General features: G+C 35.9%; 2 protein-coding genes across 6 annotated transcripts; one reads left to right on the top strand and one right to left on the bottom strand.

The window, feature by feature from the left end:
- Positions 1–87: 87 nt before the first annotated feature.
- Positions 88–18516, top strand: nprt-1 (Nicotinate phosphoribosyltransferase; the record flags this gene model as incomplete). Of its 3 annotated transcripts, none has more annotated exons than NM_001392274.1 (7): positions 88–139; positions 8198–8892; positions 9659–9830; positions 10928–11277; positions 15156–15344; positions 17128–17310; positions 18238–18516. In NM_001392274.1, the coding sequence occupies 6 exons, from the start codon at positions 8236–8238 to the stop codon at positions 18313–18315; spliced, it is 1629 nt and encodes a 542-aa protein (NP_001380099.1). The 3 variants fall into 3 exon arrangements, with proteins under 3 accessions (NP_001380099.1, NP_500265.3, NP_001368085.1); NM_067864.6 differs by lacking the exon at positions 88–139 and adding an exon at positions 5247–5304 and having other exon boundaries at positions 18238–18315; NM_001380118.1 differs by lacking the exons at positions 88–139; positions 9659–9830; positions 10928–11277; ... (1 more) ...; positions 17128–17310; positions 18238–18516 and having other exon boundaries at positions 8236–8952.
- On the bottom strand, positions 1288–3584 carry dml-1 (uncharacterized protein; the record flags this gene model as incomplete). Of its 3 annotated transcripts, none has more annotated exons than NM_001028334.8 (4): positions 1288–1712; positions 1771–2004; positions 2906–3199; positions 3464–3503. In NM_001028334.8, 4 exons carry the CDS (start codon positions 3485–3487, stop codon positions 1518–1520), a joined length of 747 nt encoding a protein of 248 aa, NP_001023505.2. The 3 variants fall into 3 exon arrangements, with proteins under 3 accessions (NP_001023505.2, NP_001023506.1, NP_001294254.1); NM_001028335.5 differs by having other exon boundaries at positions 1503–1712; positions 2906–3151; positions 3464–3584; NM_001307325.3 differs by lacking the exon at positions 3464–3503 and having other exon boundaries at positions 1518–1712; positions 2906–3121.
- Positions 18517–19404: the final 888 nt, after the last annotated feature.

The following is a 19404-nucleotide window of genomic DNA, read 5'->3' as shown; positions in this document are numbered from 1 at the left end:
TTCGCAATTATTTATCGCTTTAAAATTCTCTCAGAATTTCCTTCCTCAAAAACCGAAAAAAAAACATAGAAAAATTGTGTCTTTTCCAGATTTCCGCGCCGCCAACCACCCGGAAGCACAAACTTCGAATTATTTCCAGGTATTTTCACACTCCTCTCGACTTTTCCACTCCGTCAACCACACTTCCTGCATGACCTTTCGGCCAAGAAACTCGAAATTGTTTTTTTTTCGAAAAAAGGCGGCTAAGTTCAAGTTGGATGATTTTTTCGCGAATTTTTTCCCTAAAAAAAATTACTTTCACTACACGGAAAAGTGGTGTGACTAAATAAAAACTCTGTGCTCTGAGTGTATGATACTTTAATCCGCTGCCCCGGCGTATAAAAATGCCCAAGTGACCCCGACCACACGATTATAGTTCAATTTTACAATATCATCACTACAAAGAACTGTTTTTTTTTCCAAATTTTCACACTTCCCCACTTCTCTTTCCAATGGGTCTCACAGCGAAAAATAAACTTAAAAAATTGAGTAAATTGGCTTAAAACAAGTTGAAAAGCTTCAATTTTCAGCAGAAAATCGGCAAAAATCCCCCAAATTTTCGCTGCGATACCGTTTTTCCAGTTCCAACCATGTGTTGATTTACGAAGCTCTTGTACTCCTCGAGGAGAAGATGGTTTTCGCAGTTTTTGGCTGAAATGGCTAATTTTCAACAATTTTTTCGATTAGTTTTGGTATTTGACGGTAAAATCGCGAAATTTCTCTTTTATTTCTTGTTTTTCGGAAGAAAATCGACAAAAAATGCAGGTTTTGTGTTAAAATCCAAAAAAAAAAATGCCAAAAATCAAGGATTTTAGTAAAAAAAAGCTGGAAAAATCATCTTCTCCTCGAGGAGTACACAACCTACGTAAATCGACACAATCGGTGGCCGAGTTTTCTCTTCTCTCGGCCACGTAGCAGTCGTGTCTCGTGTATTCCCCGAGGATAAGATGATTTTCGCAGTTTCGGCCAGAATGGCTGATTTAAAACTATTTTTGGTTATTTTTTTTTGTATTTGACGTTAAAATCGCGAAATTTCCCTTTTATTTACTGTTTTTCGGAAGAAAATCGACAAAAATTGCAGTTTTTGTGTTAAAATTCAGAAAAAAAAAGTGAAAAACCATGAATTTTAGCCAGAAAAAACTGTAAAATGCTCTTCTCCTCGAGGAGTACACAAGCAACGTAAATCGACACATGGCCGTTTTAGAGGTTCAGTTTTCCTTTCCTCGGCCATTTTTTCGAAGCGGTGGCGCCGAGTTTTCTCTTTTATTTTCCAGTTTTTTCGTGAGAAAATCGACAAAAATTGCAGTTTTTGTGTTACAATCCAAAAAACAAGTCAAAAAAAATTCTTCTCCTCGAGGAGTACACAAGCTGCGTAAATCGACACAATCGGTGGCCGAGTTCCTCTCTTCTCTCGGCCACATAGCAGCCCCGGAATCTCGGAGTGTCGTAGTGATTTTTTCTAGACAGTCTAAAAAACTTCATTTCCATCCGCAAGAAGAGTTCAATGAAATGTCGAGATTCAGCTCCTTCCCGCTACCACCGCCGCCACCAGTCATCGATTTCCTCGTCTCCTCGAGCTTCAGCCGTCTCAGCCGGCTCGCCTTGTTCTCCATCGGCGTCACGTCTCCAATCGCGGGTGCCCGCTGCTGCTTGACGAGAGATCCGCGGCGTGGCTGAAATCATTTGCTACACATGGCCGGGGAAAAAGTTCGGCCACGCGTAAACCCCTACCGTCGGCAAAGATCCATCCACCATCGATCTACGAATCCCATCTGGCTTCGGTGTCGACGCGAACTTTGGAGCCGCCATAAATCCCGGAATCGACTTCCGTGGCGGAGCTGCCGGCTCGACAAACTTGCTCTCAAGCTCCAAGCGGGGCACCGGCCCCACCAGCTCGGCCATCAGAGAAGCCCGTCTCCGCGGAGAGCACGGTGATCCGGTGGATACCCCGTTTTGTAGGATATTCTGAAAATTGGAATGGGTAGATCACTGATCAATGATGGCTATCTCTCTTTTTGTCGATTTAATCTTATCAATGCGTATATATATACATTTACTACGCAGAGGGTAGTAAAATGACCAAAAAAAATAGAGAGAAAGAACAAAGTTCATTCTAATATTGTCTTGTTGTGTGTGGCAATTTTCCCGGCGAAAATCACCAAATTTCGAAGTTTTTTGCATTTTTTCGGCATTTTCACGGACAAAAACCTCTAAACCTCTAACACCGGCTTGTGCCGATTTACGAAGCCCGTGTACTCCCCTAGGAGAAGTGGGTTTACGAATTTTGGCTAAAATGGCTGACTTTTGTTTTTGTTAATACTTTTTGTATTTTGTAACACTAAAATCACCCGTATATCGTGATTTCTCAGTTTTCTAAAGCGTGATCTTATAGGCGCACGAATTTATTCGAAGGGGGGTCCCGCCGCGAAAAACAGTTTTTGTAGTCATTTTCAGGAACAACGCTGAAATTTTAATTATTAAAACAAAAACAAAAAAATTTTGCTGGAACCAAATCTACCAAAAATGTGTTACCATAACGTTTTTATCGCGACAAGACCCATTCGATTAAATCCATGCGCCTTTAATTGCGTTTTTTCCGAAAATTGGCTAAGCTTCGATATTCAGCTTTTTAGAGAAATTCCGAATTTTAGCTGCAAGAATTAAAAGCGAAAATGATCGAAAATCAAGCTTTTTAATAGAAAAAAAACTGTAAAATCATCTTCTCCCTCCTCGAGGAGTACACAAGCTGCGTAAATCGACACACAAGGACGTGTGATGGAATCACAGCCGTTACTAAATTCGTTTTTCCCCTAATTCTCTGGAAATCCAGTAGAAAATGGTGGAAGCTTTTCCCATTTCCACTCACCCGAAACTCCTCCATACACATCGGCGACACTGTCTTCGGCTCTTCCTCTTCCACCACTCTCCGAGCTCTTCCACCATCAATCACCTTCGGCTTCTCCACACCATCATCCATCGCCGAGGAGCCATCCAACATTCCCATCTGCCTCATGACACTCAGTGCGGCACGTGTCAGAATCTGACCTCCGATGCTTTGAGCTGCTACTGCTGGCGCCGGCATCTCGTTGAGCCCGGCTAATTGCTCCGCCGCCTGAAACAGGACGCCTATTCTGAGAATTTGCCGTGAGATGGGGGTTTCCTGCAAAAGCCGCAGATTTTTTTTTCTGCGCAAAGTTTACTTTTTCGCGAGAAAAAGTAGCTGAGAACACTTTTTTTGGAAAAGGCTATTTTTTTTTCAAAAAAAAGTTTCCGGCAAAATGGGCTCCAAACTGGCATATTTCTCGTATAAAAATGCGGATATGCCACTTTTGAGGAGCTCCCTCCTGTTCCGACAGGCCAATTTGCTCGAAATCTGGGAATTTCAGCTCGAAATTCCAATTTTCAAGTAGAGTACAGCACTCACCTGCTTTATTGAAAATTTCTGCATTTCCTATAGCTTACAACAAATATGAAATGACGAGTTTTTTTTGAAAATCTCAAAATTTCATTTTCATTTGTAGCAGGAGGAAGTGGACGTCACGTTTCTTTTTTTGGAAATTGTTTTTGAAAACAATTTTGGGTGAAAATAACCAAAATTGTCTCAAATTCAGAAAAACTACAAAAAAAGTGCAAAAAAATTGCGAAAGAATAAAAAATCCAACTAAAAACACGCAATTTCTCAATTTTGGTTAAATTTCTTGGGCGACCAATCAGCGATTCGCTCCGCCCAATTTCGAGCAAATCAGCATTGTCCGCTCCATCTGATTGGTTCAAAAATGGGCGGAGCGATTCGCTGATTGGTCGCCCAGAACATTTAACCAAAATTGAAAAATCTTGATTTTAAAAGTTGGATTTTTCATTCTTTCGAAGTAATTTTTCTGGCGATTCGGAAAATTGCCGGAATTGAGAATTTCCGGCAAGTTCGGAAAATTATCGGAATTGAAATTTCCGGCAAATCGACAAAATCTCGGAATTGAAATTTCCGGCAAATCGACAAATTGCCGGAATTGAACACTTTCGGCAAATCGGCAAATTGCCGGAATTGAAAATTTTCGGCAAACCGGCAAGTTTTCGAAAATGAAAATTTCCGGCAAATCGGCAATATGCTGAAATTGAACATTTCCGGCAAACCGGCAATTTGCCGGAATTGAAATTTCTGGAATTGAAAATTTCCGGTAAATTCGGCAAACCGGCAAATTATCGGAATTGAAATTTCCGGCAAATCGACAAATTCTCGGAATTGAAAATTCCGGCAAATCGACAAATTGCCGGAATTGAACACTTTCGGCAAATCGGCAAATTACCGGAATTAAGACTTTCCGGCAAACCGACAAATTGCCGGAATTGAAATTTCCTGCAGATCGACAATGGGCCGAAAACGAAAATTTCCGGCAAATCGGCAATACGCTAGAATTAAAATTTCCGGCAAACCGGCAATTTGCCGGAATTGAAAATTTTCGGCAAACCGACAAGTTTTCGAAAATGAAAATTTCCGGCAAATCGGCAATATGCTGAAATTGAAAATTTTCGGCAAACCGGCAAATTGATGGAATTGAAATTTCCGGCAAATCGACAAATTGCCGGAATTGAACACTTTCGGCAAATCGGCAAATTACCGGAATTGAAATTTCCTGCAGATCGACAATGTGCCGAAAATTAAAATTTCCGGCAAACCGGCAAGTTTTCGAAAATGAAAATTTCCGGCAAATCGGCAATATGCTGAAATTGAAAATTTCCGGCAAACCGGCAAATTGATGGAATTGAAATTACTGGAATTGAAAATTTCCGGCAAATTCGGCAAACCGGCAAATTGCCGGAATTTAAATTATCCGGCAAATCGGCAAATTGGTGGAATTGAACATTTCCGGCAAACCGGCAATATGCTAGAATTGAAAATTTCCGGCAAACCGGCAATTTGCCGAATTCGTCGACAAAACACTGGAGATTTAGACGCGAAATCTCTTCTATCTCTTCTCTCTCTCTCTGCCTTCTGGTCACCAATCAAAAGTGACCGATTGTACTTTGAAGGGGGACGAGACCTCATCTGTGTGTGTGTGTCCCGGGTGATGTGCTGCTCATTGTGCACTTTCACCCCGCCTCTCTCAGCTTCATCATCATCATCTTCTCCGCCTATCTCTTATATGATTTCTTCTTTTTTTTCCAATTTCTTTTGCCTATCCTTTCATCACACACTTCTTTTTTTCCAGTCTTCTTCCCCAGAACACCCTCACTCAGAAAAAAGAATGTCGTTCATTTTGCCATCAGGTTCGTTTTTTCCGTGTTTGTGTGCACTTTTATGTGTGTTGTTTTTTGGTCGTTTTTTCGTGGTTTTTATTTTGTCGACGGAAAGCAAATGTGTAATTCTGCAAAAATTTCCTGAATCAAGTGGTGTCAGAAAGTCTCATCGCGGTTTGATCTACAAAAAATGCGGGAATTTTTTACCAGAAAAATTGTGACGTCATCACACTCTTTACCATGCGAAATCAGTTGAAAAGTCTGTGTCTCTTCTCCCGCATTTTTCGTAGATCAAAGCGAAATGGGACTTTCTGACTCCACGTGCTGAATTGGAATTTTTTTCCCAACATTTTTGCTGAAATTTTTGCTTAAATTTTGCGGAAATAACACTTTTGATTCAAAAATTGCTCCTATTCCCGTAAAAAAGTACTGAAAAGGGGGCTCAGGAACAGATTTGGAGCATTTTGATTTGGAAATTATCGGAAAATTTGCTCGAAATTTTTTCGGCCACCTTTGAGCAGTTTTTAGGCACTTTTCCCTATATTTTAGCTCAAATTTGAGCTATTTTCAAATACTGTCTACATTTTGCACTAATTTGTAGAAAAAATCACGACCGACCATGTGTCGATTTACGCAGCTGTCGTGTACTCCTCGAGGACAAGAGATTTGGCTTAAAAATACATGATTCTGGACCATTTTCCCAAATTTTTGTGTATTTTTTCCTTCAAAATGCCAATTTACCGCACATTTTCTTTGTGCGTAATGGGAGTATATCGCGACATTACTTGAATAAAAACCCATTAAAAAATTGGAAAAATGGTTAAAAATGGAGCATTTCAGCCAAATTTTGTGAAAGTCCTGAACTCCTCGGGGAGTACACGGGGTTCTGGCCTTTCCCATTGATGTTTTCGCGCTCCATTGGCAATCGCCCGCCGGACAACGCGTGGGAAAGTGTCGTGTACTCCACACATGGACGAATACATTTAGTTTTCCAACTAGAACCGCCGAGCCGCGACGCGACACGCAACGCGCCGTAAATCTACCCCAGATATGGCCGAGCCAAAATGGCCTAGTTCGGCAAAAACTCTTCCATTTCAATTTATGAGGGAAGCCAGAGACATCCGTGATAACTTGAATATCCCCATAAAAATTGGAAAAAATGGTCCAAAATGGAGCATTTCAACTAGATTTTCTTCTTCTCAGGGAGTACACACTGCCTGCGTAAATCCAGACATGGCTACAAATATTCCCACCTTCACGTGAATTTTTCAAAAAAAAAATCATTTTTTTTCTGGAAAAATGGGAAAAATCATGAAAAAGTCAAACATCAAACATCTCGAATAGGTGGTCTTTTTTTATTTTCTTGCACACAAAAATGTTCATTTTTTTGCAATACCGCCCGTGTGTACACTGTATATCGTTTATTATTGTCCTTCTGCTGCATTTTATCTGTTCTCACCACCCACCACCGCCGCAAAGAAATGCAATTTATCGCGCTTTTTGCACATTTTTTGTTGCTCTTTTTTTTGCATAGGATTGATGAAAACAAGTCCTCTCAGTCAATTCTAGTATGGAAGTACTGTAGGGTTACTGTAGGGGTACTGTAAGGATACTGTAGTTCTGGAAGTTTTGAGGAGGTATTGTGCTGTAGGGTTACTGTAAGATCACTGTAAGGTGTGTTGGGGTACTGTAGGGTTACTGTAGTTTTGAAACGTTTGAGGAGGTATTTGGTCAGAGCTTTAAAGGAATACTGTAGGGTTACTGTAAGCTCACTGTAAGTTGTGTTGGGGTACTGTAGGGTTACTGTAGTTTTGAAACGTTTGAGGAGGTATTTGGTCAGAGCTTTAAAGGAATACTGTAGGGTTACTGTAAGCTCACTGTAAGTTGTGTTGGGGTACTGTAGGGTTACTGTAGTTTTGAAACGTTTGAGGAGGTATTTGGTCAGAGCTTTAAAGGAATACTGTAGGGTTACTGTAAGCTCACTGTAAGTTGTGTTGGGGTACTGTAGGGTTACTGTAGTTTTGAAACGTTTGAGGAGGTATTTGGTCAGAGCTTTAAAGGAATACTGTAGGGTTACTGTAAGCTCACTGTAAGTTGTGTTGGGGTACTGTAGGGTTACTGTAGTTTTGGAACGTTTGAGGAGGTATTGGGTCAGAGCATTAAAGGAATACTGTAGGGTTACTGTAAGATCACTGTAAGGTGTGTTGGGGTACTGTAGGGTTACTGTAGTTTTGGAACGTTTGAGGAGGTATTGGGTCAGAGAATTAAAGGAATACTGTAGGGTTACTGTAAGCTCACTGTAAGGTGTGTTGGGGTACTGTAGGGTTACTGTAGTTTTGAAACGTTTGAGGAGGTATTTGGTCAGAGCATTAAAGGAATACTGTAGCAGGGGTGTGCGGCAAATTTGCCGAATTAGCCGAGCACGGCAAATTTCAAAAAAGTGGGTTTGCCGAATTTGCCAAGCTCGGCAAATTTCGAAATTTGCCGCACACATAAAAAATTTGACAGTACAATTCTGGCCAAAACTGTTGATTTTTTCGCCAAAAATTTGGTAAAATTACACAAAATTGAGTTATTTTGATGCTTTAACAAACATACTACACGGAACTTATTCGGAAATCAGATATTTGTGTAGGGTTACTGTAAGATCACTGTAAGGTGTCTGTATGTGTTGGGGTACTGTAGTGGTACTGTAGGGTTACTGTAGTTTCCGAAAAATTGATTTTTGAATTCACGATTCAGCAAATCAAATATTCCACCTAGTTTTTTACAGTTTGAAAATAATACCTTAATTCAAAAATCCGGGCTATTGCTTCGTAGATTTGGCGCGATACGTGTAGTTTGTGTAGTTTGTAGTAGTGTACAGTGTCCAAAATCAGCCCCCACAATCAACACATTTCCAAAACCTTCCCACGCATTCCAGAATCAATCGACGGAACCCATCCGTGCAACGGTCTCCACATGAACGGACAAGACTCGCTGGTGCAGCCGCTGCTCACCGACTTCTACCAAATCACAATGTGCTACGCGTACTGGAAGACTGGTACTCATAACGAGCCAGCAGTGTTTGACGTGTTCTTCCGCAAGAATCCATTCCAGGGAGAGTTCACCGTGTTCGCCGGCCTTGAGGATTGTCTCCGCTTCGTCGAAAACTTCAAGTTCAGTCAAAGTGATATTGACTACGTGAAGAAGATACTTCCGGAGAACGCGGAACCCGAGTTTTACGAGTATCTAGAGACTCTGAATGGAAGTCACTTGACTATTGAGGCAGTCGCCGAAGGATCCGTTGTCTTCCCGAAGGTTCCACTTCTCACGATCAATGGCCCATTGGCTATGTGCCAGCTCATCGAGACATCAATTCTGAACCTTGTCAACTACGCGAGCCTCGTCGCCACAAATGCGGCAAGATTCCGTCAAGCATCAGGCTGGAAGATTCAACTGCTCGAATTCGGGCTCCGCAGAGCACAGGGACCGAACGGAGGGTTGACTGCTAGCAAGTATTGTTATATTGGAGGTTTCGATGCCACCAGCAATGTGCTCGCCGGGAAGTTGTACGGAATTCCGGTAAAGGGAACCCAGGCGCACAGCTTCATCTGCTCATTCTCGTCGCCGGCTGAGGTAGAACATTATCTGTCAATTATGGGCGATTTTGCTTTGAATTCATCTTTGTGGTTTTGAGAATCGATATTAAAAATGGTGTAGTCGAATTTTTTATTGATTTATTAGACTCAAATTTGTCTGAAAACACCGAATATCATAATGAAATTTCTTGAAAACTTCTCAAAAAAGTTATGAAGGCTCAAAAAATGGCCTAAAATTGGTTGAAATTAGAAATTTGACCGTCTTGTCAATGTCGCAGCGGCTGGAAATAATTTTTTTTGAAATCACCGTCAAATTTTGAGTATACAATGCGATTATCTTGCGTTTTCAACTTCATTTAGGTATTTTAAAGTCGATGAACGGCGAGATTTGGTTAAAAACACTTAAAAATCTCGCCGTCCATCGACTTTAAAATACCTAAATAAAGTTGAAAACGCAAGATAATTACATTGTATACTCGTAATTTGACGGTGATTTCAAAAAAAAAATGTTTCCAGCCGCTGCGACATTGACAAGCCGGTCAGATTTCCGATTTTAACTAATTTTAGGCCATTTTTTGAGGCGTCATAACTTTTTTCTGAAAAGTTTTCAAGAAGTTTCATTATGAAATTTGGTGTTCTCAGACAATTTTGAGTCTAATAAAGCAATAAAAAAATTCGACTATACCACCTTTAAATATCCAATTTCAGAGACACAAAGGACGATTCAAATGTAAAGCGATCCTCACAAGCCATTTTGGCCATTCTTAGGCCATTCTTAAGCCTGAAAATGCATCATTTTTCAGCTCAAAGTCCGCTTGCTCAACCACAAAATCACAAATGAAAAGGCGGATTTATTCCAAATTTCCATGGAAAAACGAGCGTGGCTTCTCGATCAATTCTCGTGGAAAGCCGCACTTTCAGAAGTTTCCGATGGAGAATTGTCGGCTTTTGTCGCCTATGCCATCGCTTTTCCAGGTAGAAAATTTGGAAAGAATAGTGTCGATTTACGCAACTCGTGTACTCCCCGTGGAGGAAATTTTTGGAAAAATTCTCAATTTTGGGCCATTTTCAGCGATTTTTTTGGGGGAAAAATGGTGAAAAATAAAGCATTTTAGCCGAAAATGTAAAAATGTACACTTCTTCTCGGGGAGTACACACGCGATACACGTGTGAGAGGCGCCTGTAGAAAAATCGAAAAAACCCGATTTTTTTTTGAATTTTAAAATATATATCGATATTTTAGTTGAAAATTCTGAAAATTACGAGCGAAATTTTAATCATATTTTTTGGTAATTTTAAAACTTTTTGATGATTTTTATATTAAATTTCAGGAAAAAAACGATAAAAAACTGGACAAAATTAATTTTTTTTGAAAAAAAAAATTTGAATTTTGGCATTTCTAGACCGAATATCATAATAAAACGCTCAAATTTTTGGGAATTTTTGAAAAAAAAAACAGTCTAAATGCAAAATTTTCTTTAAAAAATCCGGTTTTAAATGTAATTTAGAGCATAAAATTGAAAAAAATGCTGAAAAAGTTGGTTTTTTTTAATGTTAAAAAATTGCACTTTTTCAAAAAATGTTGATTTTACCACTAAAAATATTTTTTAAACTTAAAAACTTAACAAAAAAAATCAATTCCAGATGCATTCCTGGCTCTAATAGACTTACTAAATATAGATGACTTTTATATAATATTTCAGAAAAAAAAATCGAATTTTTCAGGAAAAAATCGAAATTTGACGCTAAAAATTGTTTAGCGGCACTGTAACATTTTTAAAATAACATTTCTATAATTTTAGTCAGAAAATTTCAGTAAAATCACTAAATTTTTGAGTAGTTTCGATGAAAACTTTGAAAAAAAGTCATAAAATATTTTTTTTTGGTTGAGTTCCAGTAAAAAACAAAAAAAAATTGGTGAAAACTGAGTATATACAACTTTTTGACTAAAAAATGCCAAAATTTCTGATTTTTTTTTTCAAAATTTTGTCATTTTATCGCTATAAAAAATGCTTCCCGCACCTGAAATAATGTGCTTTTTTCGAAATTTTATCAAAAAAAAAAAATTCCAGATACATTCCTCGCTCTAATAGACACTTATGACGTCATCCGAAGTGGAGTTGTCAATTTCGTGGCCGTTTCGCTGGCTCTTCACGATTTGGGCTATCGATCAATGGGATGCCGTATCGATTCGGGAGATTTGTCGTATTTATCGAAAGAGCTGCGAGAATGTTTTGTGAAAGTTTCGACACTGAAAGGCGAGTACAAATTCTTTGAGAAAATGTCAATTGTCGCGTCGAATGACATTAATGAGGAGACTATCATGTCATTGAATGATCAACAACACGAGATTAATGCATTTGGAGTTGGAACACATTTGGTTACTTGTCAGAAGCAACCAGCGTTGGGATGTGTTTATAAGGTAATATAATATGTTACTCGTTTTGTCATTTTGTCATATTTGATATTGTTGTCAATAATATCACACTGAATATATTTGTATTTAAAAAATTCTAAAAGCTAAAAAAAAGTTAGAAGTAATCGTTTTGAATACAAAATTTTTTGCCGTGCTTAACTAACTCCGAAAAATGTGATACTTTTTGATGTTTTTTGGTGCACCAACACTACTGTATTCTGAACAAAAAGCCAGTTTCTCACTGCAACTTTTTCCTCACGAGGGACGAGGAAAAGTGGTTTCTAGGCCATGGCCGAGGGGCCGACAAGTTTCAGCGGCCATTTATCTTGCTTTGTTTTCCGATTGTTTTCTTTTGTTTTTCATCGATTTTTTTTGTTTTTTCTTAATAAAACTGATAAATAAATATTTTTTGCAGATGCTAAAACAATTTCCAAATAAAAAAAATCATGTATTCAGTGGGCAAGCAGCGGTGAAAGTGAACAATGTAATATGATGGATTACGGGAATACAAAACCTAAACTTTTTCTGAAACATGATACATATGCTGCTTAAATGCTGAGACTACCTGATTTTCATAACGAGACCGCTGAAAAAGTTTTGAGGTTTCCAAAATTCAACTTTTTTGGTGAAAAAGTCGAGATTTTCGCACAAAAAGTTGAATTTTGAAAAGCTCAAAACTTTTTCAGCGGTCTCGTTATGAAAATCAGGTAGTCTCAGCATTTAAGCAGCATATGTATCATGTTTCAGAAAAAGTTTAGGTTTTGTATTTCCGTAATCCATCATATTACAGTGCCCACTTTCACCGCTGCTTGCCCACTGAATACATGATTTTTTTACTTGGAAATTGTTTTAGCATCTGCAAAAAATATTTATTTATCAGTTTTATTAAGAAAAAACGAAAAAAATCGATGAAAAACGAAAGAAAACAGGCGGAAAACAAAGCAAGATAAATGGCCGCTGAAACTTGTCGGCCCCTCGGCCATGGCCTAGAAACCACTTTTCCTCGTCCCTCGTGAGGAAGAAGTTGTAGTGTTTCTGAATAAGTTACGTGTAGTGTATCTGCGCTTAAACATCAAAATAACTCACTTTTGTGCCATTATACAAAATTTTTGGGGACAAAATCAATAGTTTTCGTCAAAATTTTATTGTCCAATTTTTTGTTGTGTGCGGCAAATTTGCTGAACTTGCGGTTTTTTGGATCGAAATTTAAAAAAGTTACAAAATTTTTTATTATGATATTCGGTCATTTTAGCACCATATGAATGATTTTTAATCATTTTCACAATTTGATTTTTTTTTTGAAAAAAAACCCCGTTTTTTTTTAAATTTTACAAAAAAAAAGTTGTTCGAATTACCGCGATTTACATAGACTTCGACTTATAAAAAAACGACACTTTTCCCAAAAAAAAACTTGAAAAATGTTCCACCTTTTATAATTTTTCCGCAAAATTGAAAGTAAAAGTTTTATAATTGTTTTGACTATATTTGGTAGCTACGGCCTATTTACGAAAATGGGCCGTTTAGACTATACAATTATCGTTAATCTATTGTAAATCCGGAATCTGAAAATCACTGCATTGTTTAGTTTTTTATGATTAACTTTGTTCTGTAAAATAGTTTGAAGAAGGAAATTCTTGTCGAAAATCTACGAAAATAATTATTTGCTTTATTGGACTTAAAATTGTCTGAAAACACCGAATTTCATAATGAAGCTTCTTGAAAACTTCTCAAAGAAAAGTTATGACGCCTCAAAAAATGGCCTAAAATTATTTAAAATTTGAAATTTGATCTACTTGTCAAGCGGCTGGAAACTAATTTTTTTTTGTTTTGAAATCACCATCAAGTTTTGAATATACAATGTAATTATCTTGCGTTTTCAACTTCATTTAGGGGTTTTAAAGTCGATGGACGGCGAGATTTTTAATTTTTTTAAACCAAATCTCGCCGTTCATCGACTTTAAAATACCTAAATGAAGTTGAAAACGCAAGATAATCGCATTGTCAAAATTCAAAATTTGACGGTGATTTCAAAACAAAAAAATAGTTTCCAGCCGCTTGACAAGTAGATCAAATTTCAAATTTTAACTAATTTTAGTCCACTTTTTGAGCCATGCTTAGCTGTTTTTTGAGAAGTTTTCAAGAAGTTTCATTGTGAAATTCGGTGTTTTCAGACAATTTTATGTCTAATAATGCAATTAAAAAACTATTAAATTTAATTTCCATTTTTTCGAAGCATAAAACTGAAGGAAACTAAATGAAAATCATTATTGATGCTAAATTTGAATACAGCAAGCATTTTTTTGAAAAAATAATATTTTTTGAATACCACATAAAGTACGTTTTAAAGGTGGGGTACCGAAATTTGAGACTTTGCTTTTTTAGGCCTAAAATGGTCCAAAACTACCAAATTTCGTAATGAGACGTTCTGAAAATTTTTCAAAAAAAAGTTATGGTCGTTCAAAAGTTTAGGAAAAAAATGGCATATTTTTTAGCTAAAATCTCAAATTTTGTCAACTTATCGGTGTCACAGCGATTGGAACTTAATTTTTATTTGATTATCATCCTTTAATGCATGTTTTGGCATTTTATTACATGTTGTTTCGTATTTTGTATCATATTTGCGTCCCCATTCGCCAAATAACCATCTCAATCAACGAAACAACATCTAATAAATTGCAAAGACGTGCATTAAAAGACGACAATCAATTAAAAATTGAGTTTCAACCGCTGCGACACCGATAAGTTGCCAAAGTTTGGAGATTTTAGCTGAAAATAGGCCCATTTTTTCGAGAACTTTGAGCGGCCATAACTTTTTTTTGATGAAAAATTTTCAGAACGTCTCATTACGAAATTTGATAGTTTTGGGCCATTTTGGGCCTAAAAAAGCAAAGTCTCAAATTTCGGTACCCCACCTTTAAAAAAATTGTACCTCATTTACAAAAATAATATTAGGTCTCCAAATAAGTTCCGGGTCAAAAATCATAACTTTGTTCGCTGCGTATCGATTTTTATGAAACTTTGGGAATTTATGTTATCAACCATGATCTTTCATTTGACAATAGTCACAAAATTTTTTGACCACCCCAAGTGTCCTAACTCGGAGCCAATTTTTTCAGGCATTTTTCTGATCTCGGTTCTTTTCAGGTTTCAATTGAGGTCTGTGTGCGGATTTTGCTAAGTTTAGTACACAATGTAAGAAAACAAAAAAAGTTTGGAAAAAAATTCGTCCAAAAAAAATTTTGCCGAAAATTCTTGATTTTTTGTACAAAAATGATGTAACCATGTGCAAACTATTTTTGCACATACAAAACATCTCAATTTAACATTTGGATCTCGAGAAATACTCCAAAAACTCAAAAATATTTCGAAAAAACTATGTTTTCTGTCATTATTTCAGTGTGACGCACTAAATTGAAATGTTTTGTACGTGTAAAAATAGTTTGCACATGGTTACATCATTTTTGTATAAAAAATCAAGAATTTTCGACAAAATTTTTTTTGAAGATTTTTTGACTACCGACGAAAAATTTTTTTTTGACGGATTTTTTTCCAAACTTTTTTTGTTTTCTTTCATTGTGTACTAAACTTAGCAAAATCCGCACACAAACCTCAATTGAAACCTGAAAAGAAGCGAGATCTGAAAAATGCCTGAAAAAATTGGCTCCGAGTACGGGCACTTCGGACGGCCAAAAAATTTTGTGACTATTGTCAAATGAAAGATCATGGTTGATAACATAAATTCCCAAAGTTTCATAAAAATCGATTCGTAGCGAACAAAGTTATGATTTTTGACCCGGAACTTATTTGGAGACCTAATAATAGTTGTAAAATCATTTCCATATCGTAATAATTACCTTCGTATTTGGTTCATTAATTTGTTGTAGCTGGTTGCACAATCCGCACAGCCAAAGATAAAGCTGAGTCAGGATGTCACGAAAATCACGATTCCCGGCAAAAAGAAGTGTTATCGTATATTTGGAAAGAATGGATACGCAATCTTGGATCTTATGATGCTGGAAGATGAACCCGAACCACAACCCAATCAACAGATTCTTTGCAGGCATCCGTTTGAGGTGGTTAATTTGATGGAAAAACGAAAGAACGAAAAAATTCCGAGAATTTTGAAGAAATTTAAAAAAAAAATTGGGAAAAAGTTAAAATTTCAAAAAAAAATTTTTTTTTTTTTTGAAAATTTAATTTCCTTTTTTTTAATAGCCCAATTTTTCACTACAAGTTTCTAGAAATTCAGACGAAAAAAAAAAATTATGAAAAAAATCCCGAAGATTAAAAAAATTTGATTAATACAAATTTTGTAAAAAAATGTTTTTTTTTTAATTCAAAATTGCTTTTAGTTATAACAAAAAATTCTTTAATTATTTGAATTTTAGAGTTTAAAAATTGAAAAAACTCCAAAAAAATCCAAAATTTAAAAAATCTAATTTTTATTTAATTTTAAAAACCTATACTTCGAGAAAAATTCTCCAGAACAAACTAATTAAAGCAATTTTTTTTTTGGAATTTTGCAAAATTTTCGGAATTAAAATCGATTTTTTCAGGCTAATTTCAGTTTTTTTTTTGAAAAATAGACAAAACTACAGTAACCGATGATTTAAAGGCGCATGGATTAATATTAAAAAAAATTTTTTTTTTTAAACATTTCTGAAATCTTTTTTCGAAACATGTTAATCAAAAAAATTCGGAAAAATTCAATATTATCAACAAAAAAATTTTTAATTAAAAAATAAAAAAAAAGCGAAATTTCTGGAAAAATCAATTTTTTTCAGCTTAATTTTGCCAAAAATTGCAGTTTTTGTTGAATAAAATGGTTTAAACCATGAAATTTTTTCAAAAATTTGAAAAAAAGGCTCATTACTGCTTGTATAATATTTTCTTTTTAAATATTTCTAATTAATAAATTTACACGTTTTATTTATAAAAATTATGTTAAAATAGCAATAAGAGTTTGAATTTTACTAAATTTTAAATTTTATTGAAGTTGTGAAAATTTTAATTCTTAAAATAAATTGAAAACACTGCAACTTTTTCCTCACGAGGGACGAGGAAAAGTGGTTTCTAGGCCATGACCGAGGGGCAGACAAGTTTCAGCGGCCATTTATCTTGCTTTGTTTTCCGCCTGTTTTCTTTTGTTTTTCATCGATTTTTTTTGTTTTTTCTTAATAAAACTGATAAATAAATATTTTTTGCAGATGCTAAAACAATTTCCAAGTAAAAAGATCATGTATTCAGTCGGCAAGCAGCGGTGAAAGTGGTCAATGCAATGTGATGGATTACTGGAATACCAAACCTAAACTTTTTTCCAAACATGATACATATGCTGCTTAAATGCTGAAACTACCTGATTTTCATAACGAGACCGCTGAAAAAGTTTTGAGGTTTCCAAAATTCAACTTTTTTGGTGAAAAAGTAGAGATTTTCGCACAAAAAGTTGAATTTTTGAAAACCTCAAAACTTTTTCAGCGGTCTCGTTATGAAAATCAGGTAATTTCAGCATCTAAGCACCATATGTATCATGTTTCAGAAAAAGTATAGGTTTTGTTTTCCCGTAATCCATCATATTACAATGCCCACTTTCACCGCTGCTTGCCCACTGAATACATGATTTTTTTATTTGGAAATTGTTTTAGCATCTGCAAAAAATATTTATTTATCAGTTTTAATAAGAAAAAACGGGAAAAAGCTGTGAAAAACAAAAGAAAACAGGCGGAAAACAAAGCAAGATAAATGGCCGCTGAAACTTGTCGGCCCCTCGGCCATGGCCTAGAAACCACTTTTCCTTGTCCCTCGTGAGGAAAAAGTTGCAGTGCGAAAATTATCAAATTTCCAATTTTTTTTCAGGAATCCAAACGAGCTCTGGTGAACGCGAATAAAATCATTAAGCTTCATAATGTGTACTGGAAAGACGGAGAAATGATTACACCACTTCCAACACTGAATGAGATCAAAGAACACGTGAATGAGTCGATTCGTTCAACACTTCGACAGGATCATCGACGATATTTGAATCCGACACCTTATAAGGTGGAAAATCCATATTTTTAGGAAAAAAAATTTGATTGAAAATCGAAATTTCCAGCGAAATCCCTTTTTTTTGTTGGTATTTTCAGAGAAAAAAATCGAAAAAATACTCGAAAATCCAGTAATTTGCCTTAGAAATGTTGAAATTTGGAGTTTTTCCGTAAAAATGACAGAAAAAAAGCAAATTTTGTTTTTTTTTAACGAGCATTTTCAGTTCTGAGCTTCTTCTTTCATCTGGAAAAGTATGAAGAGATTTTTTTGAACAGTTTCGGCAAATTGCCGGACTTGAGCAGTTTCGGCAAATCGGCAAATTGCCGGAATAAAAAAATTTCGGAAAATTGCCGATATTGAATATTTTCGGCAAATCGGCAATTTGCCGGAATTAAAAATTTTCGGCAAATTGGCAAATTGCCGGAATTTAACAGTTTCGGAAAATCGACAAATTGCCCGAATTGAACTTTTCCGGCAAATCGGCAAATTGCCGGAATTTAACAGTTTCGGCAAATTGGCAAATTGCCCGAATTTAAAATTTTCGAAAATCAGCAAATTGCCGGAATTGAAAATTTTCGGCAAATCGGCAATTTGCCGGAATTTAACAGTTTCGGAAATTGCCGGAATTGAAAATTTTAGGCAAATCGACAAATTGCCGGAATTGAACAGCTTCGGCAAATCGACAAATTGCCCGAATTGAACTTTTCCGGCAAATCGGCAAATTGCCGGAATTGAAAATATTCGGCAAATCGGCAAATTGCAGGAATTGAAAATTTTCGGCAAATCGGTAATTTGCCGGAATTGAAAATTTTCGGCAAATCGGCAAATTGCCGGAATTTGAAAAATTTTCAAAATTTCAAAAAAAAAGTATTTTGTCTTTTCTTTGTCCTAAAAAATTAAAATTCCTGATTTCATTTTTTTCACCTAAACTTTTTTCAGGTATCCGTATCAGAGCGTCTCTACCAATTCCTGCATACTCTGTGGCTCCAAAATGCTCCAATTGGCCAACTCGAATAGCCGATATTCTTCTTAACAATCATTCCCCCCCCCCCCCCCCCCCCCAACAATTCCATGTTACTTAAAATTCCAAAAAATTTATTTTAATTTTATTGTGTACAACGAAACTCCGAAATTCCGGAGCATTTTTCCCGTTTTTTTAGCTTTAAATATGCGTCAAAACTTGTAAATTATCGGATGAAAAAGTTGATCATCTAAATTTTTTTTCTTCAAAATTTTCGATTTTCAGCAGCCAATTTGTTTAGCGATGATCGCAGTTCTCTGAGCAGCAGCAAAAAAAAAAGAGAAAAAAGTGAAAAATTGCAAATTAGGTCGAAGCTCAGGGCTCAAAAAGGGAGAATAATGAGAATATTGCGTCAGAATATGAGCTTTTTCTTTTGGAATATAATTTTTTTTTCAATTTTTTTAAAAGAGAATTGAGAAAATTATAGTTTTCAAAAAAAAAATTAAGTTGGAATTTTTTCTGAAAAAATTTTTTAACCTAATTTTTTTTAAATAGAAAAAATAATAGTTTTCTGATTTTAATAATTTTTTTAGAACTTTTTGGGAAAAAACAGATTTTTGGTCCAAGTTTGGAAAGATTTTGGGAAAAGCGTAATTTTTTTGAAACGTTTAATTTTTTATTTAGGAAAATTATAAAACTAGGTAATTCTCCCGTAAAACAATTTTTTAAAACATATTCTGTAATTTTTCAGATAAAAATTTATACAAAATATCTCAAATTTGAAAAAAAAAGCAATTTTAATTTAAAATTTTTCAAACATTAGGAATTTTCCACGGGGTCATCTGGCATTCCTCATTGCATTTTTTGCGCGCTCCATTGACAATCGTCTGCCGGACAACGCGTGGGTAGTCCGTGTACTCCACACGGAGGACAAATACATTTAGTTTTACACAACTAAAATCGAGCCGCTACGCGACACGCAACGCGCCGTAAATCTACCCCAGATATGGCCGAGCCAAGATGGCCTAGTTCGGCAAAAACTCTTCCATTTCAATTTCCCAAAATTTAAATTTTGTGCAAAAAAAATGTTTCTGAATTTTTTTTCGACCAAAAAAATCTCCTCAAATTTAATTTTTTGTTGAAAG

This window comes from Caenorhabditis elegans, chromosome IV (genome assembly GCF_000002985.6).
Source record: "Caenorhabditis elegans chromosome IV".
In the NCBI taxonomy this organism is placed as follows: domain Eukaryota; kingdom Metazoa; phylum Nematoda; class Chromadorea; order Rhabditida; family Rhabditidae; genus Caenorhabditis; species Caenorhabditis elegans.
Note: the sequence above shows the minus strand (reverse complement) of the source record. Positions and strands in the feature narration are given on the sequence as shown.